This window comes from Arvicanthis niloticus, chromosome 2 (assembly GCF_011762505.2).
Source record: "Arvicanthis niloticus isolate mArvNil1 chromosome 2, mArvNil1.pat.X, whole genome shotgun sequence".
NCBI classification, from domain to species: Eukaryota; Metazoa; Chordata; class Mammalia; order Rodentia; family Muridae; genus Arvicanthis; species Arvicanthis niloticus.
The window spans coordinates 122,965,242-122,989,881 of record NC_047659.1 but is presented as its reverse complement, the minus strand read 5'-3'; the positions used below and the strand labels follow the sequence as shown (position 1 = coordinate 122,989,881).

Here is a 24,640-nt window from a genome sequence, read left to right as displayed (position 1 = left end):
TTCTCTCTGGACTCTCAGCCAGAGGTTACATAGGTAAGGTCAGAAGTGCCCAACCTCCACCCTGAGCAAAATAGCAGGGTCCATCCACATGCTAGATTTAAAAGGGAAAGATTGGTTTCTAGACTGCCAGTAGAAAACTCCCTGCCTGCTCCATGGTCTGAGGCATCAGCCCCCAAGTCCTTGCCAGCTTTGTCCTTGGCAGGATCCCAAGGTCAGATCTCTAGCCATCGTGCTCCCTCAGGCTGCACCACTGCCTGCTAGCCCTCCCTTCCCTGTGGCCTCTTATTCCTGTCCCAAGAAGGTGGGGAAGGAGGGGGACAGGGGACAGGATGGAGTCTCCTCTGGGGCTGCTGGGAGACTGCTTTGCTTCCTGGCCTCATGCTGGAAAGAAAAGGAGGAAGCAGAGTGGCCCCAGTGAGCAGCTTGTCCCCAGCAGAGTGTGAGGCCCAGCAGTCCCCAACTCCCCACTCCACACAAGGAATAAACAAGCTGCAGAGTGTCTGGAAGTCCTTGGATTCCAGGGCCTCCACACCACCTCTCCTACCAATTCCAGTGGGAACTGATCCTCAGACCACCCTGACTTCCTGGGCAGAGGAACCTCTGAGGGCACATTCCTGCTTCCTCTCTGTGACAGCATTCTGTGACATGGTTGCAAACAGTGAGCTGGCAACAAACACAGGTTGTGCTTGTGCTTCCTCTGGAGCGATTGAATCACTGAGGCAGACTGAGAGTGTAGATCCTCCTTCCTGTGCTTTCCAGACACTTTCTGCCCATTGCTGGCTTCTAATTTGCCTTGTCAACTGGCCTTTCCTCTCCCTGTTGACACACTGAGTGACAGTGGGAGATGCGTAGTGTTTGTGTGTGGTGGTGTCCTGTCTGCACCTGTTTCCTGGGTCTGTGGGTCTGTATGGAAACCTTAGGAAGTGCTCAGTTTTCTTGCCCGAGAAATCGTTTGTACTCTTAGAAAAGCTTTCATGAACTACTCCACAGCCCTCTTGGCTCTAATGGACTCCATACACCCCATCCCCGTCCATCCTCCTTGTCTCACAGCCTCTTTGTCTTCTCCATGCAGTGAGCAGTAAATCTGAGTGATGAGAGGCAGATACATAAAAGACCCATTCTGAATGAAGGACCTCTGGAACTTGCCTGTCCACCTTCCTGCAACCTAGACTGGGGGTCCCTGTTTTGTTTCCTAGTCTGAACTCCACAAGGCTGGCTGTTCTTATGGCTTCTCTGCCACCTCATGTGGACGTCTTCTAGTACCCAGCCAGTATCTGGAAACTTCTCGAATCTCTGGACTGAGGAGTTGTTTAGATAAGAAGTTGTGAGAATGGGCACCTGGAGAGTGAAAAGGTTATTCCCTTTTGGAATCTGTGCTGATTGACAGGTGCCTTTGGTATCCACCGTGGAGGTTGAGCTTGACCTGGCCTGTTTTATCCCAGGCAGAGCCTACGTTGTTGATCCTTTCCAAAGTCCCAGAGAATCAGACTGAGCACTTGTGCTGGTTTCCATTTTTCTTGGCAAGGAGGTGTTGAAACATTGTTAGGTGGCACTCCTCTCCTCTCTTCCTAGCAGCCTGCTGCATCACTTAGCTTCCATGTTGATGATGGGTCTTTAACTCTCCTCTCTCCATAGTAACAGTGCCCAATGCAGTAGCATCAGGCTGTTTGCAGTGGCCTGGGCATGACCACCACATGTGCTGGTACAGAGGACCACGTTGTCCAGACAACCCAGGCAATCCCTTTCTTCGTGTTTACACTCTGCCTTAACTTGCCTGGCATGGCATGGCATCCTCCCCACACAGGCCAACATTGGCTTTGCATCTAATGTTGTTCAACTCACCATACCCAGAGCTTATGGGTTTCCCCTAGCCCTTCTGCCATCCTCCTCACCATGGTGAGCCAGTTCTGACCTCCTATGCCGGCTCTGTGGCTCCCTTCCTCACTGGACATGTGCCCTGCCTACCTTGGAACTGCTGCCCCAATAGGATATTCACTCTGGGACTAGGTGTTTCAAGGCCCACTGGCAGCGCAGGTGTCCCCTGAAGGCCCACCAGCAATGCAGGTGTCGCCTGACAGCTTTGTTTGCCTGCTTTCCTGCCACAGGCATCACAGGCATCACAGGCATCACAGGCATCTTGTCCCATTCTTTTGGAGCACTCCTGGCTCTTCTGAGGCCCCAGAAGCATCTTCTGCTTTCCAGAGATGCTGGGGAGCACAGACCAGGGAAGACCCTTTCCTTCTGCCTCCAGATCACCATCCTAGACACTGTTCTTTTGGGGTTTTCCTCCTAAGCCAAACTGTCATCTGCTTTATTAAGGCTTTTTGATAAGCAGCCCTGGCATTCAGATATGATGTAAGTTATATCAGGGTATCTTGCCTGTGTGGACAGCCAAATACAGAGAGCCCCTGTATGACCAGGCCCATTGGAGGATGGGTGGCCCTTCGCAGCCTCCATATTGTTTAGCAACTTGATGCCTGATAACCTCATCCTTTGAGGAAATTAAAGTGAATTCACACTTCTCAGCCAGAAACACCAGATTTGGAGACAGGAACATGGCTTCTGTCTGTAACCCTACCTCAGTGTCCCTGGAACCATTGACCTGACATGTTGTGTGGCCTCCAACCCAATCAATCTTGGTAGAAAGAGGCCTAAAAGCTCCCTGGGCTAAGGAAGTCAAGTCTAGGTTGATGGTGGTCTATTGAAGAAAAGGGGGAACAAGAACCATCTCCATTTTTCTACAGGCTAGTCCCATATGCACAGGATTCCCTGTACCCCCCCCCAAAAGGTAGACAATTAGGAGCAGCCCTCCCCACCACCAGCACAGCTCTCCCACACATTCAGTGCGCTGTCAGGGATCTGAAGTCAGTGTGAAGTGAGATCTGGGGAGAGTAGCAGCAGGCCAGTGGCGGCACTAGTAATGCTACACTCAGGTTTTGCTTTGCTTTTTAAGTGGGCTGGCATGGATTCCATAGCTATCATTTTGAGTCAGAATCATCAGTATGGATTTATATCAGACTCACAGGTGACCAGCAAATAGTTTTAGATATAATTTGTGTGTAAGTAAGACTTAAGAGCTTTAGAAGGAAAAGAGTAAGCCTCATCCTTCTCACCTGTTTTAGGGTTTGCTGCCCTTGGAGTGTATGTTTCTATAAGTTATCCAAATCAATTAAAATACATGTATCACTACAAAAAAAAAAAAAAAAAAAAAAAAAAAAAAAAAAAAAAAAAAAAAAAAAGGGCGTACAAAAGTCTTGGGCCCAGTGTGGTCTAGGACCAGTCTCTTCCAGCCTGTTCCTGCCCTGGCCATATAGGAGGGTCCCCTCCTGGGGTGACTTTGCCTCCCCCCACCCCATGTTTCTGAGGCTTTTTCTCCTCTCACTCAAGTCAAAGATGAACTGTTTTAGTAATGTTTTACTGAACCATCTTAGACTCCTCTAGACATTCACACAAGTGTCTGTCTGTCTGTGGCCTTGTCACATGGCACAGCGTTGGGTGCGGGGGGGGGGGAGCTCTTTGGTTTGAGTGCTGGGTCTAGAGAGGTAAGTGGAGGAAATCACCTGTGCACCTTAGCCCTGTCCACCTGCCTCTTCTGCAGCTTGTGTCTGGGCTGTGGTGGTGACAGAGGTAGGCAGGCTTTGCACAGTGGAAGTTGCACTCATTTTACCCAACTAAGATCCTAACCCTTTGGTGAAATGTAGATCCTGATGCCTCTGTGGACAGGAGAAGCCCAGAGAAAGGCAGCCAGCATGGTATCCTGGCACCTTGGGTAGAGATTCAAGAGTCATCTTTACTTTCTGACCCATAAATCTCATCTCTTAGAATAGTGATGGAGAAGATCGGAATACAGACTAGTATCTATCACCAGAGATGCTCCCTGCAGTGTCAGCTACACTAGCCTATACCCAGCCAAACATAAGGGTATGGCTTAGGCAAATTATGGAAAAAGACTCATAGCAAAATGTTTAGGGAAAAAATACTTGTGCTCAGGAGGCTGAGGCAGGAAGATTGTGAGTTCAAGGTCAGCCTGGGCTATATACAAAGCAACACCCTGTCTCAAATAACTTAATTAAAATAAATACATTTTTGAGAGAAAAGCGAACTATAATTCTCTGTGTACATTATGATATCAAGTATGCAAAGAAAAGTCACAAGGAAAAATAAACAGAAGCATATGCCAGACTGCTTGGTGCAATTACGCTTTTAAATTTTCTTCTTCACATCTTTCTGCACACTGCAGATTTTCTACAAAAAGAACACACATAGCTTTGATCCTCAGGACAGCAGAGCAATAAGCAGGAGGAAAAATCCTCCTCTGCATGCAATTATGGAAGCACCAGTATTTGGGAGGGTGGTGGGTACTGGGAGCCTGGCTCAGATCTGTGAGCCATCTGGTCCTGGAGAGTGCTCTGGTGGGGGGACACTGTGGAGCTGAGGCTGGAGTGGGACAGGCAGAGGCAGGTGTTTACCGGGAAGAGCTGACTCTGGCCAGAGTTGGAAACTTAATGCCTTCAAGGTCCTGGCAGGTGCCCTGAGTGAGCAAAGCTGTGCCCTGGCACACACATGTCCTGCCTGTAAGAAGGGGCTGCTCCAGGGCCACATGGCTGTCACAGGAGCTCGTGTGACAGACCTTTCATTTCTTTTGAAATAGCCAAGTCTCAGTTTTGTTTTTTAAAACTGACACCTAACTGGCAAGCATTTTCAACACTGCTGCAGAGCACACAGGTGACCAGTGACCAGTGAGTGGCCGCTAGCCCTCTCCTTCACGGAGGCACCCCATCCCACTCCCACTCTAGGCACAGACTGAAAGGGGTTTCCTTCTGTTTTTCCTGCAGAGAATGAACCTCCATCCCCTCTGGTGTCTGGCATTATTGACTACAACATGCCCCTCACCTCCACCTACTTGAAGCAGATGAAGCTGCGAGTGATGAACTCTCAGGAGCAGGTAAGGTGCCTGCTCTCTCCCTCAGAGACCAGGAGGCTGACCTTGCCTGGTTGTGGCTAAGACCTTCCAGGACTTGGGGTCCATAGCAGCCCATATAAACAGGAGCAAATAAAAAAGACTCTTCTGTGGTCATCTGGCCCCAAAGCCAGCAGAGAAGGTGGGAACATGCTCTCCCTGGGCGTATCTTTGGAAATTCAGCCTTGCCAGGCTGTCCCCAAGGACCTGCTAGGGAGAGCTGCTCCAGAGCCACAGACCTTGACTTGCAGGCTCTCTCCTCCGTTACACCGCTGGCTGCTTGCCGGTGGCCTCTGTCCTTCTTGGGTCCTAGACAGGCCAGGAAGATGGGCCTTGGAGGTTAGCCCAGGCTAGATAAGGCCTTGGGGATCCCTGGTTGACCAAGACTCCCAGGTGAGGTTTGCCAAGGGCTGTCAGGCACCATGAAAACAAGCTCTAAAAACTCCCCACTCGGCTGTGTCTCCACACACATTCCACTTGCTGACCTCCTACAAAGCAAATAGCTTGTCTTTCAAAGAAAATCTGGGTGAGCTCTGTCCTCTCTCTCTGCTGAAACCAAAACCAGGGCACTCCTTCCTCACTTCATCTCAAGTGCCCCCACCTCTGCTTGCTTCAAGTCCCCAAGGCTTAACTAAGGGAAGGGGCACTTGTTTCTGCACGGAATCCAGGTCAGAACTCTGGGTTTATGCTGTCTTGCACCAAAAGCCTCCTTGACAGTGTGAACATGTGGGGGCTGGGGGAGGGCTTGTGGCTGGGCTTGGATGTGTCGGGGTGAGTCTGTGCAGCAGCTGGGCCTGTGCTATCCACTTTGAGCATTCAGGCTGTTTGGCTTGAACTGCAGAGCTGTCCCCACCCCCACCCAATCCTGTTTCTTGAGGCTAAAGGAAGGAAGCCAGCTTTTTTTTGGAAGGCCACCTCTTACGGCTGTGTTTCCCCTCTCACCCAACAGTAACTGTCCTAGGATGGTTGTTGTTGAAGGCAGTGTGCTGGGGTGGGGGGCTGGGGCACCACATTGTTTCTGCTGTGGGGCAGCAGTCTCGGAGTGTTATTGTCAGTACTTAGGACATTTCAGTCTCTCCATGCAGATGTCTGATAACTACTGAGGAGTCATGGCCTTTGTTCTCCTATAACTATCTCACAGCGTCACTTCACACATAAACCACACAGACAGCTGAGAGCAGTGCCACATGGCCTTTTCTCTCCTGGGACAGGCAGCTGGATCTGGGTCATTGCTGGGCCAGCGTGGTCAGTGTGGTATGCAGATGTGGCCTCTCCTTTGTGAATCCTGTCAGGTTTTGTTTGCTTTTAAAATCTTAACTGTAGTTTCCCTTGCATTGGTAGAAGGTGGTGGTGGTGAGAGGGATTGACAAAGGTGGGGCTTTTTCTGTGAGCCGGGCTCTAGTGCCAAGCAAATGGTAACTTTCCTGGGGTGTCTCACCTGTGATCTAGACAGACCCTGTGCCTAGCAAGTAGCTGTAGCCATGGAGGAAGTGACAGTTGGGCACAGTGGTACTGTTGGGGGGTGTTGTCCTCCAGGATATGTGATATATGGATACTTGGTATCCATTGGAGGGTCTGTGGCAGGCAGGGAAGGCTTCTTGCCACAGGAAAGAATGCCACTGTTTATGCTAGATATGAAAAAAAAAAAAAAAAAGATTTCCAAGCCATAGAGGGAAACCTATGCAAAGGCCCTGTGGTCAGGGAAGGATAGAGCCTCTGCAAGACTCTTTACAGAGGCTACACACTGGGACAGAATGTGGGAGAAAGAAGGGTCAACTCTCAGCCACTCACAGGAGCGTTGGGCAAGTATCCAGGGAAGCAGAGCTCATGGACTGATTGTCCTGGCCAGGCTGAGGCTACTCCGAAACAAGACAGCAGGAATCATTGTCTCCACATGATCAGGGAGTCAGTCTACCTGCAGCTGGGTCTGGGAGTGGGGAGACTCAGAGTAGCCAGCTTTCCTGTCTGTGGGGCAGGGGATAAAAGGGCAAACCCTACTTAGGCACTGGCATGTGAAGCAATTGAAATGTCTCACCTTGCCTTGGGCCTCCCACCTGTCAATCTCCAGTCCCCTGTGGTCAGTAAGGAGCTTCAAGGTCTCTAGTCTCCATTGTCCCTGCTTTACGACTGGCACAAAGGAAAACAAGCAATCACTGCTGCAGCTGCTGGTTGTTTATCTACAGCAGCAAAGGGGCCAAGGACCAGCGTTGATGCTCCTGCTTGAGTTGAAACTAAAAATACACATCCTTGCATTGGTAGCCTGCTTTCATGCAGTGAAGGCAGACAGCATGCTTCTTAAGACAGGTGGACTTCGTGGCCTGAGATCTGCCTGTCCCATCCCACCCCAAGACCCTTGCTCTGACCACAGAGGCCAACAACTGGCACCCATAGTATTTGCAAGCTGTTAGCATGCGCTATGAGGAAAGCAAAAACAGTCTCCAGGAACTGGGGGCAGAATAGATAATGTCAGTGTAATCACAGACTTGGGAGGAGCAACAGCTCAATCATACCCTTTGGGGATTTCCAACATTGCACTCCAGGAGACAACAGGGAGGCAGGGCATATTGCAGCATGTGCATCCCCACCTTGTTCTGATCAGACAGTGAGAGTGGGTGGGGTTTTCTTGCAGCTGGCCAGTGTTTGATCAAGTTAATATGTGGGGAACTCAGTCCTTCTCTATATAGATACTAGGAAATATGGAAACCTGGCACCTGGCAAGCCCACCCCCAAACACACACACACACACACACACACACACACACACAGAGAGAGAGAGAGAGAGAGAGAGAGACCGAGCCCGACAGAGAGAGACACAGAGAAGAAAACTCTAGTGGTAATAGTCACACAAAGGACAGAGATTCTTCCTGAGGTCCAATTCAGTGCAGCAAATATTGTTAGTTTCCTCAGTTCACAAGACAGTCTGGGTTAACTGACATTCTCTGCAGGGGCCTCCTCACAGAGCATGACTCCAGCAGCTGTCATCAGAGAGGCTACAGTGAGCTGAAACATTGGGGTATAGTGTCAGAAAAGGTTTTATTTCCTGCCAGGTGAGGTGGCCCAGGCCTTTAATCTTGGCACTTGGAAGGTAGAGGCAGAAAGATCTCAGGTTCAAAGCCAGCCTGGGCTCAAAAACAAAAAGTAAGAGGATTCTGCTCCTCACAAACTCTTCCTGAGATGCAGAATGGAAGCCACATGGATGGTACAGTTGATAAATTTATCTTCTTAGAGGAGGCAGGGTATGGAGATGTGGTGACAGCTGAGAGCCTTCCAGGAGAAGGTTACATTCCAGACAGGGTGCAGGCTGTGCGTGCAGAGTGACCTGTCAGTCTCCAAGTCCCCTCTCGAGTGTGTTCAAGGCCCAGAATGCACCCGTTTACTGCCCCTCGCCTTTTCTTGAATTTCATTCTTTTGTAATTAAATATCACAGAGACTGTTAAAAAAAAAAAAAAAAAAAAGGAAAGAAAGAAAGAAAAAGAAAAGAAAAAAACCCAACAAGACAAAAAGCACAAAAGCCCGAGGACAGTGACAAAGATCCCATCAATGCCACCCAGCCCTTTCCACTTCTACCCATTCCACGAGCACCTTGCTGGCTTTGCATCCCACCCTCCAGCCCCCCACCCCCACCTCCCACACCAACACCCCCATACCACCCCCAAACCCCCACCCCCACCCCCACCTCCACACCCTACCCCCGCCTCCCACACCAACCCCCCACACCAACCAACCCCAGTCCCCCCACCCCCACCTCCCACACCCAACCCCCACCCCCACCTCCCACACCAACCCCCCCAACTCAACCCTCTCCCACCTCCACACCTCCATACCATGCCCCACCCCTCACCTCTCATACCACACCTCCCTTTTTTTCCACGTTTCTGCTGCTGATTCCCCTATCATGAGTTTTCACCTTTTGAATAGTGAAGTATCACTTGAAGTGGGTACAGTTGTTTTCTGTCATCCATCGTTTGCATATTCACACATATATTATCCAACCCTCCATTCATCTGTCCTTTGTTGTTCTGTGATCTAGGCACTAGTATAGATGCTAAGGAGGTGGCCTGGCCTGTGCCTGTGTGGTACCACAGCTCTGTGAGGGACAAGGGAAACCCAAGGCCTGCAGGGAAATCTCAGCAGTGAGTGCTAGTGGGTCCTCATACAGAGGGACTGTTGATTGGGTGCCTGCTCTGTCTGCTGTGTCATATGGTTGACCCTTTGTCCAAAGAACTTGCATATCACTCTCATGCTGTACATTTGATGGTCAGGGCTTAAGATCATAATCACTAAGGCTGGAGGGACGGCTCAGAGATTAAGAGCACTGACTGCTTTTCCAGAGGTCCTGAGTTCAATTCCCAGCAACCACATGGTGGCTCACAACCATCTGTAATGGGATCCCATGCCCTCTTCTGGTGTCTCTGAGGATAGTGACGGTGTATTCACATAGGTAAAACAAATAAAATGTTTTTTAAAACCCACAGTAACTAAAATAATTAGAAACCCATGTCCTGCCTAGACAGGTGTTTGGATGGAAAGGAGAGAGAACCTGCTTTGAACTAGGGTCAAGGGCTGGGTTTGGCCTGGAAACTGAAAGCTGCCTTAAGAAGAGAAATTAGGAAACAGGAAGAGGAACCTAGTGAGGGTGCAGGAACCCATGGACACCATGTCTGGCTTGCGACTGCAGCAGTAGTTGTCCACAAGAAGTCCATGTACCTTAGTGGTCCCTGCTGTCCTGATTGCTCGAGATCTTACTGTGGCAGTCACATGTGGAAGCTAGGCCACCTTGCCCCTTCCCTGCTCCTGGAAGCTCCATGGCCCCCAGATGTTCTGTCCAGAAGAAAAACAGTCTGCATTCTACCTCTCCTCCCTCAGTGCTAATGGCTTACTGTCGTCACAGCACTGAGAAATGGTGCAGTCAGAACTACTGTTCAGTCCTGTCTTGCCTCCAAGTCACCTGTGCCAGAGTATTCTGAGTCTTCTTCACCTGGGATCTGTAGACTCACTTGGGGTCTTGAGATGGTTCTCCCTCCTTCCCTGCAGAGCAAACAGCTGGCAATGTGATCAGTCAGGACCAAGCACCGCCTCACCCTGGCTTTAGGTTTTCAGCAGATACACCACCTACAAGGCATTCCACGTCTCTGCCCTTCAGTTACTTGAAGGTCAAAGGAATACACTTTCTTCATAGTTTTTAAGACATTTTAAATTTTGTGTCTGTGTATGGCTGTGTACATGTGTGTGCTGGTGCCTGGGAGGCCAGGGATATGGGACCCCTTGGAGTTGGAGTTGTAAGTGGTTGTGAGCCACCAGCTGGGAACTTGGGTTCTTTGCAAGAGCATGGTCTTGACTACCGAGCTCTCTCTAGCTCCTCTTTTTTTATTTATATTTCTTTGTCTATTTTGTGTGTGTATATATGGGGAGCATTGTGTGCCACAGCAGGAGTGTGGAGGTCAGAGGACACTTTGAGAGCATGGTTCTCTGCTTCCACCATGTGGCTTCTTGGATTGAACTGGGCTGTCAGACTTGGCAGTGGCTACCTTTTTCTGCTGAATCATCTCACTACCCAACTTGTAAGGGGGCCAAGTGATGTAAGACACAGCAGGCACTGGGCTGGGCACATTAGAAGCACTTTCTAAAGCTATTGATTTCTTACTTGCAGTGCTGGGGATAGAACCTAGGGACTCGCAAATGCTAGGCAAGACCTTATCACTGGTCTCCCCCACCCCACCTTACACCCCTCAACCACCACATTCACTTAAAAAGAAAACAAAAACTAACGCAAGAGCTGGGCTGTGGCTCAGATTGCACTCTAATGGAGTGCTTTCCCAGCAAGGAAAGCCCTGTGCTGTCCTCAGTGCCACAGTGACCAGGCAGAGTGGCCTGAGCCTGCAGTCAGCACTAAGGAAGAGGCTCTGACATTCAAGGTCATCACCAGCTACATAGTAAGTTTGAGGCCAGCTTGTCCTTTGCTCAGAAGAACCCAAGAAAATGGAGAACAAAGCTAACAAAAAAGGGAAGAGCATAGGCTGTGCATATACATGTCACATTTAAACTATTTGTAAGTGTGTTAAGTGGCCTCAACATAATCAATCATATTGATAATCATTACAACTGTGTGTTCTCACAAGTCTGTCTGTCTGTCTGTCTCTCTCTCTCTCTCTCTGTCTCTCTCTGTCTCTCTCTGTCTCTCTCTGTCTCTCTCTGTCTCTCTCTCTCTCTGTCTCTCTCTCTCTCTCTCTCTCTCTCTCTCTCTCTCTCTCTGTGTAGTGTAGTGTGTGGGGTAGGGGAGAAGGAGTGAGAGTCGGGGTAGGGTAGGGGAAGAGGCCCTCAGATAACCTCAGATGTCATACCACTACCACCTTTTTTTAGACAGGGCCTCTCATTGGCCTGAACTAGCCAAGTGAGCTAGGCTGGCTAACCAGTGCACCCACCCTGTCTCTGCCTCCCTGCTACTGTGGTTGTAAACATGCACCACCACAGCCAATTTCTTAGGATGGGCTGTGGCAAGCACTTCACTGCCTGAGCCATCTTCCCAGTCCCATTTAGAGTGTTTTCATCACATCTAACAGAGGCCTGTGCTCATAAAGGAGCCATGCAGTGTCTCTTGAGCTCTGGGAAAACCCCTTGTTCTGCTGTTTGTGTGATTTTGGCTCCTGCAGCCCCACGTGGGTGACTTGCTTGTGCTGCCTGGCTGCTTTGGCTTATTATCGATGTCTTCAAGTCAAAGGCTGTGTCAGAACTTCATCCTGTGGCGGCTGAGAAAATCTCTGTATTCCTTCATCCGTCCATCCATCCATGGATGGATATTTGAGCTGCTGGTCACTCATCACTCATTTAAATTTATTTATTTATTTATAGACTGTCTGTGTGTGTGTGCGCGCGCGCGCGTGTGCGTGCCCGCGAGTGTGTGGGTGTGTGCATGTGCACCTGCATGTATGTGCACCATGTATAGCTAGTGCCCACAAGAGGGCATCAGATCCCCAGAAACTAGAGTTAGGTGCTAGGAGTCAAATCCAGGTCTGCTGCAGGAGCAGCAAGCACTCTTAACTGCTGAGCTAGCTATCTCTCCAGCCACACAAACACATCACTTTTTAATTATCCCTTGAAGGCGTTAACACAGGACGGTGTTTCTTTTCTCTGAGCCTTTCTCTCTCTCTCTCTCTCTCTCTCTCTCTCTCTCTCTCTCTCTTTCTTTCAAAGCTGGGTATAGTGGCACAGGTCTGTAATCCCTGAGACAGCTTCTATTTTTATTTAATTTTTTTAATATTTATTTATTTTATGTATATGAGTACACTGTCACTGTCTTCAAACACTATCTTCAAACAGAAGAAGGCACTGGATCCCATTACAGATGGTTGTGAGCCACCATGTGGTTGCTGGAAAGTGAACTCAGAACCTCTGGAAGAGCAGTTAGTGCTCTTAACCACTGAGCCATCTCTCCAGCCCTTATAAACTTTTTCAACCTCCTGTTTGATCAGAATAACCCAAGAAAATGGCAGACCCAAAGGTCCTGGTTCACAGTAAGTTAAATTGTGCCTGGCTCCTAGGTGCTGCTCTGGGCAGAGAGGGTTAGAAGCCTGAAGACTTCTCCTTTTGTCTCCACAAGTCAGGCCACATGGGAGGATTAACAGAATGGGAAAGTTCACTGTGTGTGAACTTGGGGGGGTCTTTTATTAAGATGTATTTATGTGCATGAGTGCCTGCCTGCATGTATGGCTGTGTACCACACGTGTATGCAGTACCCATGAAGACCAGATGAAGATGTCAGATCTAAAACTGGAGTTAAGGATGGCTGTGAGCTTCCATGTGGGTGCTGGGAACTGAGCCCAGGCCACCACAAGAACAAGTGTCTTTAAGGGTTAAGCCATCTCTCAGAGGTGTGGGTGTGTCTCCTTAAGGAGCGGTCTCTAGAGTAGAATTAGAACTTTTAAGTCAGTAGAGAAGATAAAAGAAACAGAAGTTTCTCAGCCTACCCAAGAGTGGGTCCATGCAGGAATGAGAAGAGGTACAATCACTAGAAAGCATGAGGACCATAGCGTAGCTGGAGCTGTGGGGAGGGCTCACCTGGTGCCCACAAGGCCCTGGGTGAGGACTTGGTAGCCCCATAAAACACCACCAACTCTAACAGGGACAGGATCGAACACAGTGAATCACGAAAAGATGTATGAGTGACTAACTTGTAGCACAGAGGCAAGAAGGCTCAGATGAGCCTTTTTTAAGATAGAAAAATCCAGCCACTTGGTGTTTACATGATGTATTTATTAATGGTACAGAAAGGAAATGAGAACGAGAGCAAGTGTGGGTGTTGCTGTTATGCTCAGCAAACACTAATGGTTGGAAGGTGCCATGTGCCAGTGCTGAAAGGCAGCCTTCCCGGGGATGAGCAGAGCCTTCTCCTTTGCAGGCCCTTGGGTGGGGAGGCCAGAAAGCTGTGAGGCAGTATCTCTGTGCTATGGCACTCAGTCTGGCTTTGCCTTCTTTAGTCTCTGACCACATTTGGTTTTTATTTGCCAATGTCTTAAAAACGCCAGTGTCTGCATCCGAGCAGTATAGATGGACCTCGTAGCATCCATGACAGTGTGGTGCCTTGGCCAGGCCGTTCTCTGTAAAAGTTAGGCCTGGCTCTTCCTCCCAGCCCCATGTTTTCAGAAATAAGACTCGAACTCAAATATATTTACAGATACCTTGGCCATGTAACTAGGTTCTTCTCTGACTAGGACAAACTGAAATCATTTACTCTAGCCTACACTGTGCCGCATGGCTGGTCACCTATGCTTAGGTACTGTGTAACTGGATCCTCACATATTCCTGGATGAGTCTTTCTGTGCCTAGTTCTATCCCAGAATTCTTTCTGCCTCCCGGATGTCCCAACTTCTATTCTACCCTTCCCTATAGGGTATAGATTTTTTAGTCGACAGGTGATGCTTCCATACAATACACAAGATATTCTCTCTGAAACTCTCAGCCTCTTCCCTGGGCTCATCTGTGCCAGGGTGGGGGGCATGCCCTTCACCCCTAGACTTGCTGTCCCTGCTGGCCCCACCTCTGGTCTCCTAGAAAGAGACCTCTGTGGCTTCTGAGATCACCCCCTTGCCCTCTGTCATGTAATGAAGTCCAGAGGCTTTTCTTGCTGCCTTGTGAGGCCCAGAACTCCAGTAGCCACATTTTTGATAGAATCTCCCGCCTCTGTAAATCTCTGGCTCTGGAGGAGGGGTTGAGCTGCAGCAAGAAAGACAAAAAGCAACTGAAATACTGTCCTTGGCCGAGGCTGCTGCCTGGATTTCTCCAGGCAAGTGTGGTCCTTGGAACATTTCCACTATGGGGGATGTGCTGACAGGGTCTGCCTGTGACCCCAGGGCAGCTTGCCCTCAGAAGTGCCCTCCCCCTCTCTAGAGGCCTTTTATCTTTTCTTTGTTTTTATTTATTTGTATTCATTTTTATTTTTATCAAGAGGAATATTTTTTTTTTAATCACATAGAAAGCAGTGGCTCCTGCCCTGGCTGCTCACTTCAGTATCTGTTCTCAGTGTAGATGGCCCCTTTTCTTTTCCTATGCCCCAGTCTTCTCTATTTTCTGCTGTTTCTAAATAACAGGTTTATATTGCTAGCACTTGATTGTTTGTTTGTTTGTTTGTTGTTGTTTTTGACTTTGGGCTTTTCTTGTCATTCTTAAGAATTTCTTACTGTGTGAGTAAGGTTGAAACCCTTATACTCTCTGGTAAGCACAGTCATGAATTCCTCCTCTGTGCACCTGTGTCTCTCGGTTCACATGAGTCACTATTCGTTGTTTATATCATTACTGTGCACATGGTATTTGTAGCTGACCCAGTTAGTATGCCATAACTGCATTTGCTTTCCTTGGATCTCCCCAGAGTTGGACACTGTGTCTTTCCCTCATCTTTGGCCTTGTATCATTTGCTTTTTCCAGTGCTGATTGCATTTGTCTTTTTTTTTTTTTTTTTTTTTGAGACAGGGTTTCTCTGTGTAGTCCTGGCTGTCCTGGAACTCACTCTGTAGACCAGGCTGGCCTCGAACTCAGAAATCCGCCTGCCTCTGCCTCCCAAGTGCTGGGATTAAAGGCGTGTGCCACCACCGCCCGGCTTTTTTTTTTTTTTTTTTTTTTTTTTTTTAATGGGCTCAGATTTGTTTTCTTTTTTTTTCTTTCTTTTTCCTTCCATTTTTCTTCCTCTTTCCTTCCTTCCGCCTTCTCCCTCCCTTCTCGTCTACATTTGAGTCTCAAAAAAGTTGACTACACCAGCCCTGCATTCCTTTTGAGTAAGTACTTCTGTGTTCTCACTCTTGTGATAGATTATGCTTGAGAAGAGTTTTAGATTTACAGAAAAATTGAAATGAGAGGATTTGCAGGTTCTCTTTCACTCACTAGCAGTTTCACCTGTTAGCAATATGTTACAGTGGCCATGCCTTAACTGAAGTCAGTGGTTATCTGAGGACTGTGAGTCCTTACCACCTGCTTCCATCCAGGATACATTATTACATTGAGCTGTCCTGTGTTTTAGGACTCCCCTGGGCTGTGGCACTATTCTGGATTTTCCTAGGTTGTGATGACCTTGACAGTTGTGATGAGTGCTGGTCATGTGCTTTGTGGGATTTTGGATTTTCTCTGCTGTCTTTCTCAATATAAACGCTAATGTTTATGGTCATTCCAAGGAAGAACACAGACACAGTGTGAGGCTCTTATCACATCATAGACAGCTTCTGACTGTCAACATGATTTATGTGATGTTGGCCTTGATCACACCTGGCTGAAGCAGCATTTACCCAGTCTCTTTTCTAAGGTTGTCCTGTCCTTGAGGACAGATAATGAAAGGGCTTCATGAGCCATGGCTTCCCATCAGTGTGCTTTTCTATCCTTCCCTTGTCTCTCTCTGTGTGCCCACCAAGTCACTTACTTCTTACTCTGCACACAGTGCTCCTCCATTTTATTAGTCTACTTCTTTTCAGTTTGGGCCACAGGGAACACTTCCTGTTGGCTCCTGCAGCCTTTCCATGTGTTCCCGTCTGGGTCTACTTTCTTTGGTTGGTTTGGTTTGGACTCTGGCTTGATTTTTGGTTTGTCACGACTCCCTGGGACAACAACACACCAACTCATCTCATCTTTCCTGCCCCAGCTCCAGAACCAGCCATTTTTTTCCAGGGAGGCTGCTTCCTCTTCTTGGAGAGTCATACTAAAAATAAATTTGAGATATTAAGTTTGCTTTCTGATAGAGTGTCTGTCCTCTCTTTTAGACCCCCTCGGTGGACAGGGACAAACATGTTTTAATTTTCACTTACAGTTTTTATTACTATTTATTTATTTATTTATTTACTATTTATTTTATATGTGCATATGTGTGCAAGTGTATTTACACAACAGTGTGTGTGGAGACCATGTGGCAGCCTTTGGGACCTGTCAGTTATCTCCTTCCATGGTGGGTTCTAGGATTGAACCCAGGTCATCAGACTTGGCAGCAGATGCCTTACCACCAAGCGATATAGCAGGCCCTTGTTTTCATTTTTAATATTAGATCTTTGTCCATTTAGAGCTTACCCTAATATACTGTGATATATAACCTAATATACTTACCCTAATATACTGTGATATATAACCCCCCTTAACCCTTTTGTCTCAGCATCTTGATTTAAATAACCTGTTTAGGGGCTGAGGGCTTATAGAATGTTATAATGTTATAGAACATTTGCTTAGCACATATGAGCCCCTGGGTTCCATCCCCAGTACACAAAATGATGATGATAAGGAGGAGGAGGAGGAAAAGGAGGAGGAAGAAGGAGAGGAAGAGGAAGAGGAAGAGGAAGAAGAAGAAGAAGAAGAAGAAGAAGAAGAAGAAGAAGAAGAAGAAGAAGAAGAAGAGGAGGAGGAGGAGGAGGAACTTGTTTTCCCTAGAGCCTTAAGACCACCTTTATACATTACCAGATTTTTGTCCAGCCAGATTTTATTTGTGTTCAGTCCACTGGCCTTTGCCTCTTCCTGATCTAAACTATGGTAAGTACTAAGGCTTTATAATTCTCATAGGAATCGACACTCTTCTTGTTTCCTTCCCTTTTCAAAATTTAAAAAGAGTGATTTGTAGGAAGAGAATGCTTTTTTAGTATATTTTCTCCTTGTTGATTGGAGGCCCACTTGACTTGATCACATGACAACTAAGCGATACATTTGGCCAGCAGTCCTGAGTGTGGGCCTAGCTTGTGCATGGCTCATCTGTGTCTGTGGGGCAGCCAGGATGGAGGCCAGGAGTTGCTAGCTGGGCCCCATAAATGAAGGAATGTTCTCTCTTCTCAAAGCTCTGCTGTGAACTGGCCTGTAAGTGAACAAGCAGGTTCACTTAACAACCTGCTGGAGTCTGGGGGCTGCAAACAGGCCAGCTAATGCTCCCATCAGCTAGTGCTCCCATCAGTGAGTGCTCCCACCAGCTAGTGCTCCCACCATCCTGAGGATGGGTTTGGCACAGCTGGCGTTTTTCTTTCTTTCTTTTTTTTTTTTTTTTAAGATATATTTATTTTATTTATATGAATACATTGTAGCCTTCTTCAGACACACCAGAAGAGGGCATCAAATCTCATTACAGATGGTTGTGAGCCACCATGTGGTTGCTGGGAATTGAACTCAGGACCTCTGGGAGAGCAGTCAGTGCTCTTGACCGCTGAGCCATCTCTCCAGCCCTTTTCTTTTGTTTTTTAAAAGACTTGTCTATTTTATGTGTGTGAGTGTTTGCCTGCCTGTATGTATATGTACCATGTATGTGCAGGGCCTTCAGCACCAGAAGAGGGTATTGGATCCCCCAGAGCTGGAATTACAGATGGTTGTGCATGGTCATGTGCTGGGAACTGAATTTAGGTCCTCTGTAGGAACAGAAAACACTCTTACCCACTGAGTCGCCTGTCCAGCAGCCCTATTGGCATTCTCGACCTTAAGAGGAAGTGGCTTCTCAGAGCAAGGCAGAGGGAAGGGTGGGAAGCTCACTGTTGAATATGTTTGGTTGAGAGTTATCATTTTCCTGATTAATATACTATGGAATATTTACGTATGTTTTTTAGACATTTGTTATGACTTCCAAATCCCCTAAGAAAATGAATGTGCTTGTACTGGGACAGCTTAGGTTCAGGGAGGCCTGGCCCCTTCTCCCCTGCAGTGCTCCTGAAGCTATGTGGGAAAGAAATAGAAAACAACCACATCCCTTTTCTTCCATGGGCTGGACATCCTGGGCCCAAAAGGGCTGCTGTCTCTGGCAGCTTCTCAAGTCCCTGTCTGTCCAGGCTGTGAGGATTCCAAGGAGGCCGTTTTAACTTCATTAACCAGGAAAAATGTCTGCATTGCATGTAATTTGCTAGCACAGGCACCATGACTGTGTGGACCATGAACAGCAATCCTGAGTGTGGGCCTAGCTTATGAACAGCTCATCTGTGTCTGTGTCTGTGAGGAAGCCAGGAAGGAGGCCAGGAACTGCTAGCTGGGACCCGTGAACGAAGGGAAGCTCTGTCCTCCCAGAGCTCTGCTGTGAACTGGCCTGTAAGGCAGTCTGGTAGCTCAGCCCAGCTCTGTTCCTAGGATAAAAGTGCCCGGGCAGGAAAGGAGGCGTCTTTCCTGGGCTGGGCCAGGAAGGAGCAGCTCAAATGGTCCAGATGGTCACTGAACTGAAAGTCGACCTTGTGACCTACCACTGAGACCCAGTGGGAATTTGTAATCTTGTGCCTTGGGCCTGAGATTTACTTTAAAAAACACTGTTTTGTGCCCTTGTCCTGGTGGAAGTAAAGTCTTCACCCCAGTTTTGGTGGGGTATCTTTCCCTTCCACTACTAGTAAGATATTTGGGGCATGAGGGCTTTTCAGGCCTCACTGGCTTTTGTCAACTTTTCTTGAAGGCAAGACCTTCCTGTTAAGGAGTCTAAATGCAGTCACTGAACACAGTCCTGTGAGGCAGCAGGTCCTTTCTATGTGGGGCCAGACAGACCTGTCCCCTAGCAAAGAGAACTCACAAGGCTGTCTCCGTGCCACGAGTAGCAGCCTAGGGCTTTGTAACCAGACCTTGAGGATGCAGGAGGTTTCAGCCACCTCAGCAGCTGATGTCTGGAGATCAATTAGAGATAATGGCTGTGTGTGGACCTGGAGAAGCCCTGGCCAGGCTTTTTCCTGGTCTGTAACTGTGTTTACCTCATTAACAGGCTCACTCTCTTTTGAGGTTGGATTTGTGCTGGCTGCTTTGTTTAATGAAGAGGAACCAGTGTAGACCCTTGGCAGGCTGGTAGCTCTGCCATCCCTATTCAGATGGAGAGAGAAGCCCTCAAAAACACACACACACACACACACACACACACACCCTGCTGTTGTATGTACTTCTGAGGATATCTCTTTCTTGATTAACTCAGAAGTCATTTGTTGTAATAAGTTCTGGGAGCTGCTGGCCCCAGGAATCTGGCAGTGAGGGACATAGAAAACCTATATGAACATCCTGGGTACACACAGGCTTTGGAGATGATAAAAACAAGAGAAGAAAAACCAAGAAAAAAAAACAAAACAAAACTAAAACCAACCAACCAACCAAACAAACAAACAAACAAAAAACAGGAAAAAGAGAGATGTTTTCGGGCACAGAGTTCAAATGGATAAGACTATATGCTTCTGAGAAAGAAAACTCTGACGAGGTGAGCCAAGTCCTGATTGATGAGAACCAGCCAGCCCTCTGGTCTTTCCTGCAGAGACAGCAGGTACAAAGGCCCTGGGTCCGATAGGACTGTGGAAGTGAGGGTAGGATGGAGGGAGCCAGGAGCAGAGGAACAACCTGCAAAGGCAACTTCTCAAAGGGCTTACCACCTGAGTGCAAAGTTTACCATGTGCCACTTCCTGCCACCAGAGCAGAGCAGGACTTGACTTGATGAAAGCAAGTGAGATTAATCAGGTAGCCCCAGTTCTGAGCATGGCTGCCTCGCTTTCCCATCTGTGGCAGCAGCTTCCCTGTTCCAGTACCAACAGCAGTGCTGGGCTGGGCCCCAGCACCTAGCAGAGCCTAGTTTTTACTGTGGAGTCCTTTTTACAAGGGAAACAGGGGAAGGGGGTCAGGGCATTTCTGGCTGGCATCAGACAGGAATGTCAAGTCTAAGCAAGGTCTAGAGCCCACCCCAACCCTCAACTCCACCATTTTTCCCACACTCCTGGCTGTTCCCTAATAACAGGACCTGGAGAGCCTTAAGGATGCAGTCATCACAACCCCCACCCCCACCCCAAGAGCACAAGTAACCAACCCCACAGATTTCACCAGCCTGAAGTCATTTAAAATGACTATGAGTGTAAGACCTTCCTGTTAAGGCACCGAAATGCAGGTGCTGAACACAGTGGCTGTGGCTCTCACAGCCTTGTTCCAGGGCTAGAACCTTGCTGAGAAGCTGAGAAGGCTTGCTGTTGTCCTTGTCACCGTATCTGCAAGTCAAGGGACTATACACTTGTCTCCCCAACCCCACACTACAAGACAAGCCAGTGGTGCCTGGCCCTGAATACTATCTTGTAGGAGTCCACACTCTGTAGAGAAGGGACATGGAACTGCCTTCCTGGCTGTCTGGTCCCTCCCCAGACAGGAGCCCTGTATCTCAGTATCTTTGTTGGGAATTCTAACAGCCTGTGTAGCAAAGTGTGAGGTTCCTTCATTCCCGAAGTGAGAGGGCCACACGTCCTGCTGTAAAGTCTGCAGTCCAGTTGGTGTTGTTGCTCAGTGCTGCTCAACCCCTCCCTATGCTTTGACCATACTATGCATCCAAAGTGAGAGGTGGACAGGTGGTGCAAGGCTGGTTCAGCAAAACAGAAGCTTCCCCAGAAGCCTGCCAAGTCATGTTCTGCCTCTTTAGGACAAACTCTAGATATGTTGCTGTTTCTCTAGGCAGAGGGGAGGCTGCAAGAGAGACTTTTATCCTATATAACTGGGGAAGAAGTACAGGTCTGAGGTAAGCTGTATTCTGCAGTAGGACCTGCCAGGGCTTCAATGCCGTCCTCTGAACTTGGATTGCCTTTGGATGGTAAGATGGTTCTGGTTGGGGCAGGAGAGAAGAGGGAAAGGAAATGGGGTGGCAAGACACAAGGAAAAAGCAGGAACACCAGGAGTCAGTTGCTTAGTACAGGAAAACTAAGATTCCATTTCAGAGCAGTAAGTAACCTGCATGATGTCATGTCATGAATACCCATCCTAACTGCTGTTCCCGAAGCAGGGGTGAAGCAGAGGATGGAAAAGAGTCATCAGGGTAGGTGAGGTCATCAGGGCTCCAGTGCCCTCGGTTTCACCAGACAGGCCCAGGTCTGCTGATCTAGCATGGTCCCTGAACCTACCATGGGCCACACAGCAGGGGGCTTGATTTTGTTGCACTGACTGTCATCGGTGGCTGGCAGCTCATACCTTTGTCACTAGTCTTCACTCAGCATCCCACAGACATCTTGGTTCAGGACTCCTACTTTAGTAGGGCATGCCATGCATCCTAGAGACCCAGACCTTGGTTCAAACCCCAAAATGCCCCTTGCTTCCAGCTCTATGACTGTTTTTACCTCACAGCCTCTGCCCATCAGCTAGCTTCTTCACTGCTGGATGGCATTAGTTGCCTAGTCTCCCAGAGTCTCCAGCTTTCCTGTGCATGTGGCATGCAGGGATTGGTTCCAAGGTGCTCAACATGGTAGCTTGCTTGGCTTATTGCCTTTTTCAAGTTTTCAACGGATGCTCATTGTCCATAAGAACCCATATGCAAATGAGTATAGAGTAAACAACACACGGTTTTATACACTTGCCACCTCCTATAAGCAATATCCAGACCAAGGAATAACGTTGTCTATAGTACAGAGACTCTTGTGTCCCTCCTAGTCACTGCCATAAGTAAAGGTGACCACTAGCCTGACTTTTAGTAGCACAGTTGGCTTTTGCAGCTGAGGCATGTGCTCTGGCTTGTGAGCATGATCATGGACACCATCAGAAGTTGTCCCTTTCACTAGGCTTCTATCATTCTCCTTCCTGGCTGTGGTGACAGAAGTCTGTCAGCTTTCTGATGGGGACTACTAGGAATGGCCCTGCTAGAAGCACTCTAGGGTAGTATTGACTTTGTTTTGTTTTAGAGACAGGGTCTCACTATGTATCCCTTACTTCTCCTGAGCACTTCAAGGGAAAGCCCAGCACCATGCCCAGCTAGGGTTATCTGTCCATACAACTCACCAAAGTGCAAGGTCTGTGTAAAGAGGGTGGCCTTGACCTCATGGTGGAGCCTTTCTCAAGGAGCCTTGAGAGGAGGGAGACACCTGGGCACTCCACCCACTCTATCAGAATCCCAGCCATAAGGTCTGCGTTCAGCTCTAAGCCAAGCTCTGCCGCTGGACTGAGGGCCCTGGTGCCTGAACAAGGCCCTGGTAGGCCCTGATGCTGTGTGGCATGAGGTGAGTGAGGACTCTGCTGTCAAAGGGCCTGCCTCAGTCCCTAAGTTTGCAGTCTGATAGGAGAGAAGAGGCACAATGCAGAAAACTGTCAGTTCCACATCATGACAACACTGACAGGAACCTGCCTCTAGACAGGCTGTCAGTCACCTTGGCACTCTTGAGTTCAGCAGGGGCCAGGCTTGGGAACAGTGGGCAGGGCTTTGTTGACTGTCAGCATCTCTCTACCTAGCAACCCCTCCCCACTCTGTGTATCTGTCAGCTCAGTTTACATGTCACCTCAGCAGAGGCCTCCTGGACATGCCACTTCCTTTCCTGCAGCCCCTTGACTGTCAGGCTCAGATAGGACACACCTCCTATGAACAGCATCTGATAAAAAAGCCACATGGTCATCTGCCTGTCTCCCTCCCTGCTGGCCTGCAGATACCTAGAGACAGACCTCTCTACATCTCTTCCTCCCATGGTAACTGTACTAGCCACAGTACCTGGCACAGGCTAGGGGCTCTGTACATGTTTGTGGAAGGAGCACATACTTGAAAACACGCAAGAACAGAGGCATGGAGGGTTGCTCATGGATGAGGACACCAAGTTCCCAGAAATGACCTGAAGATTAGGCCAAGGGCTGCGCAAGGCCTTGAACAGAACGGGATGGGAGCTATAGGAGGTTTCAGAGTAGGAATGTGACGTGACCAGAGTGCACCTGACGGCACTGTAAAGCAAGGCAGCGGGGGTGGAGAGAAGACTGTTTTAGAGCACTTGCTATTCTTGAAGAGGACTGGGTTCTGTTCTCAGCAGCCACTCAGTGGCTCACAACCACCCAAAACTCCAGTTCTAAGGGATTTGTCTCTTCTAGCCTGCTTCAGGCACATACATACATGCAGGCAAAAGACTCATACATACTAAAAAAAAAAAAAAAAAAAAAAAAAGCAAGGCACTCTTAGAAGAATAATGGACACGTAAGTGACCTGTGGTCATGGCTGTAGGGAGCACACGTCTCCCTAAGTCAGGCTTCCTCTCTGACTGGACTGCTGCCCCTAGACTTCAGCAAGGAGGCCAGGCTGGCCTGGAGGTTGCAGCCAGCTGAACTGGCTACTAGGGAGACTGAATGAATGAACTGTGCCCCTCCTCTGCCTGCTCTACCCAGAGGACACCACCCACCTCAGACTTCTCACCAGTTCAGAGACCTTTCAGGAGCCTTCTGCCCACTCTTCAGGAGACTCTTCCCTCCTTCTCCATGCTGGTGCTGGACCCAGGGTATCTCTACATTTATTCCCCACCATGATGCAGACGGAGAGTTTATGGGGGATGAGGTGTGTGCCAGCCTCATCAGATACTAATAGATCCCTTTTTAAATATTTATTATTTTATGTGTATGTGTAAGTGCTTGTGTGAATATTTTTACCATGTGTGTGCCTGGTGCCTGAGGAGGCAAGAAGGGGGACTGAAATTGGGTTTAGAGGTGACTGTGAGCTACCATGTGCGTGCTGAGACCGTACCTGTGTCCTCTGTAAGAATAGGACCATTGAACTGTCTCTCCAGTGTCTTAACAGTTATCTTAGAGCATTGAGGCAAATGAAGACAGATGAATAGAACAGAGAGATGTCATTTTCAACCAATGGATAATGGTGAGATATTTGTTTATTTAATGGTCCTGAGGATCATATCAAGGGCCTCATGCAACTAGAAAAGCACTCTCCCCAAGTACTGCCTCTCAACTCATAGCATGAGCAGTTTAAGAAAGATAGTGTTAGTTAAGTATGGTAGCTCAGGCTTGTAATTCCAGCATTTAAAAGGCTGAAGCATAAGATAGCTATAAATTTCAGGCTAGCCTAGGCTACATAGCATGCCCCCCCCCTCCAGTCAAAAGTTAAAAAATAAAGAAAAAAACTAATCTAAGATAGTTTTATTAAAGGGCTGGGACTATAGCTCATTTCCCATCATCTTCATGATCGTACTAGATCTGATCCTTAACAGAAGGGGAGAAAGAGAGACAAAAGAGGAGAGGAAAGGAGGAAGTGCAGACATGAAGGCCCACGCTAATCTAGCATTCAGCAGGGTGTGAGGCAGGAGGATCAACCGTTCAAGGCCCGCCTTACTATATGGTGAGTGTCTGGGGAGGTAGTAGGTGGGTGAATATGAACCTGACCATTGAGAAGACCGTTAGACCACTTAGGAGATTCAGGCTGCGCTTGTACAGCTCAGATGTTAAGTACATGCATAGGTGGTGGCTCACACCTTTAATCCCAGCACTTGAGAGGCAGAGGCAGGAGGATCTCTGAGT

The 24,640-nt window shown here is 48.3% G+C and overlaps 1 protein-coding gene across 3 annotated transcripts in view; it reads left to right on the top strand.

Moving 5' to 3' along the window:
* Positions 1-24,640, top strand: part of Nol4l (nucleolar protein 4 like) — a 119,893-nt gene that overhangs the window by 53,375 nt on the left and 41,878 nt on the right. For all 3 annotated transcript variants that reach the window (XM_076930016.1, XM_034495149.2, XM_076930017.1), the window contains exon 4: positions 4,836-4,945. In XM_076930016.1, coding sequence (XP_076786131.1) covers positions 4,836-4,945 — 110 coding nt within the window. The remainder of the gene's footprint in view (positions 1-4,835; positions 4,946-24,640) is intronic.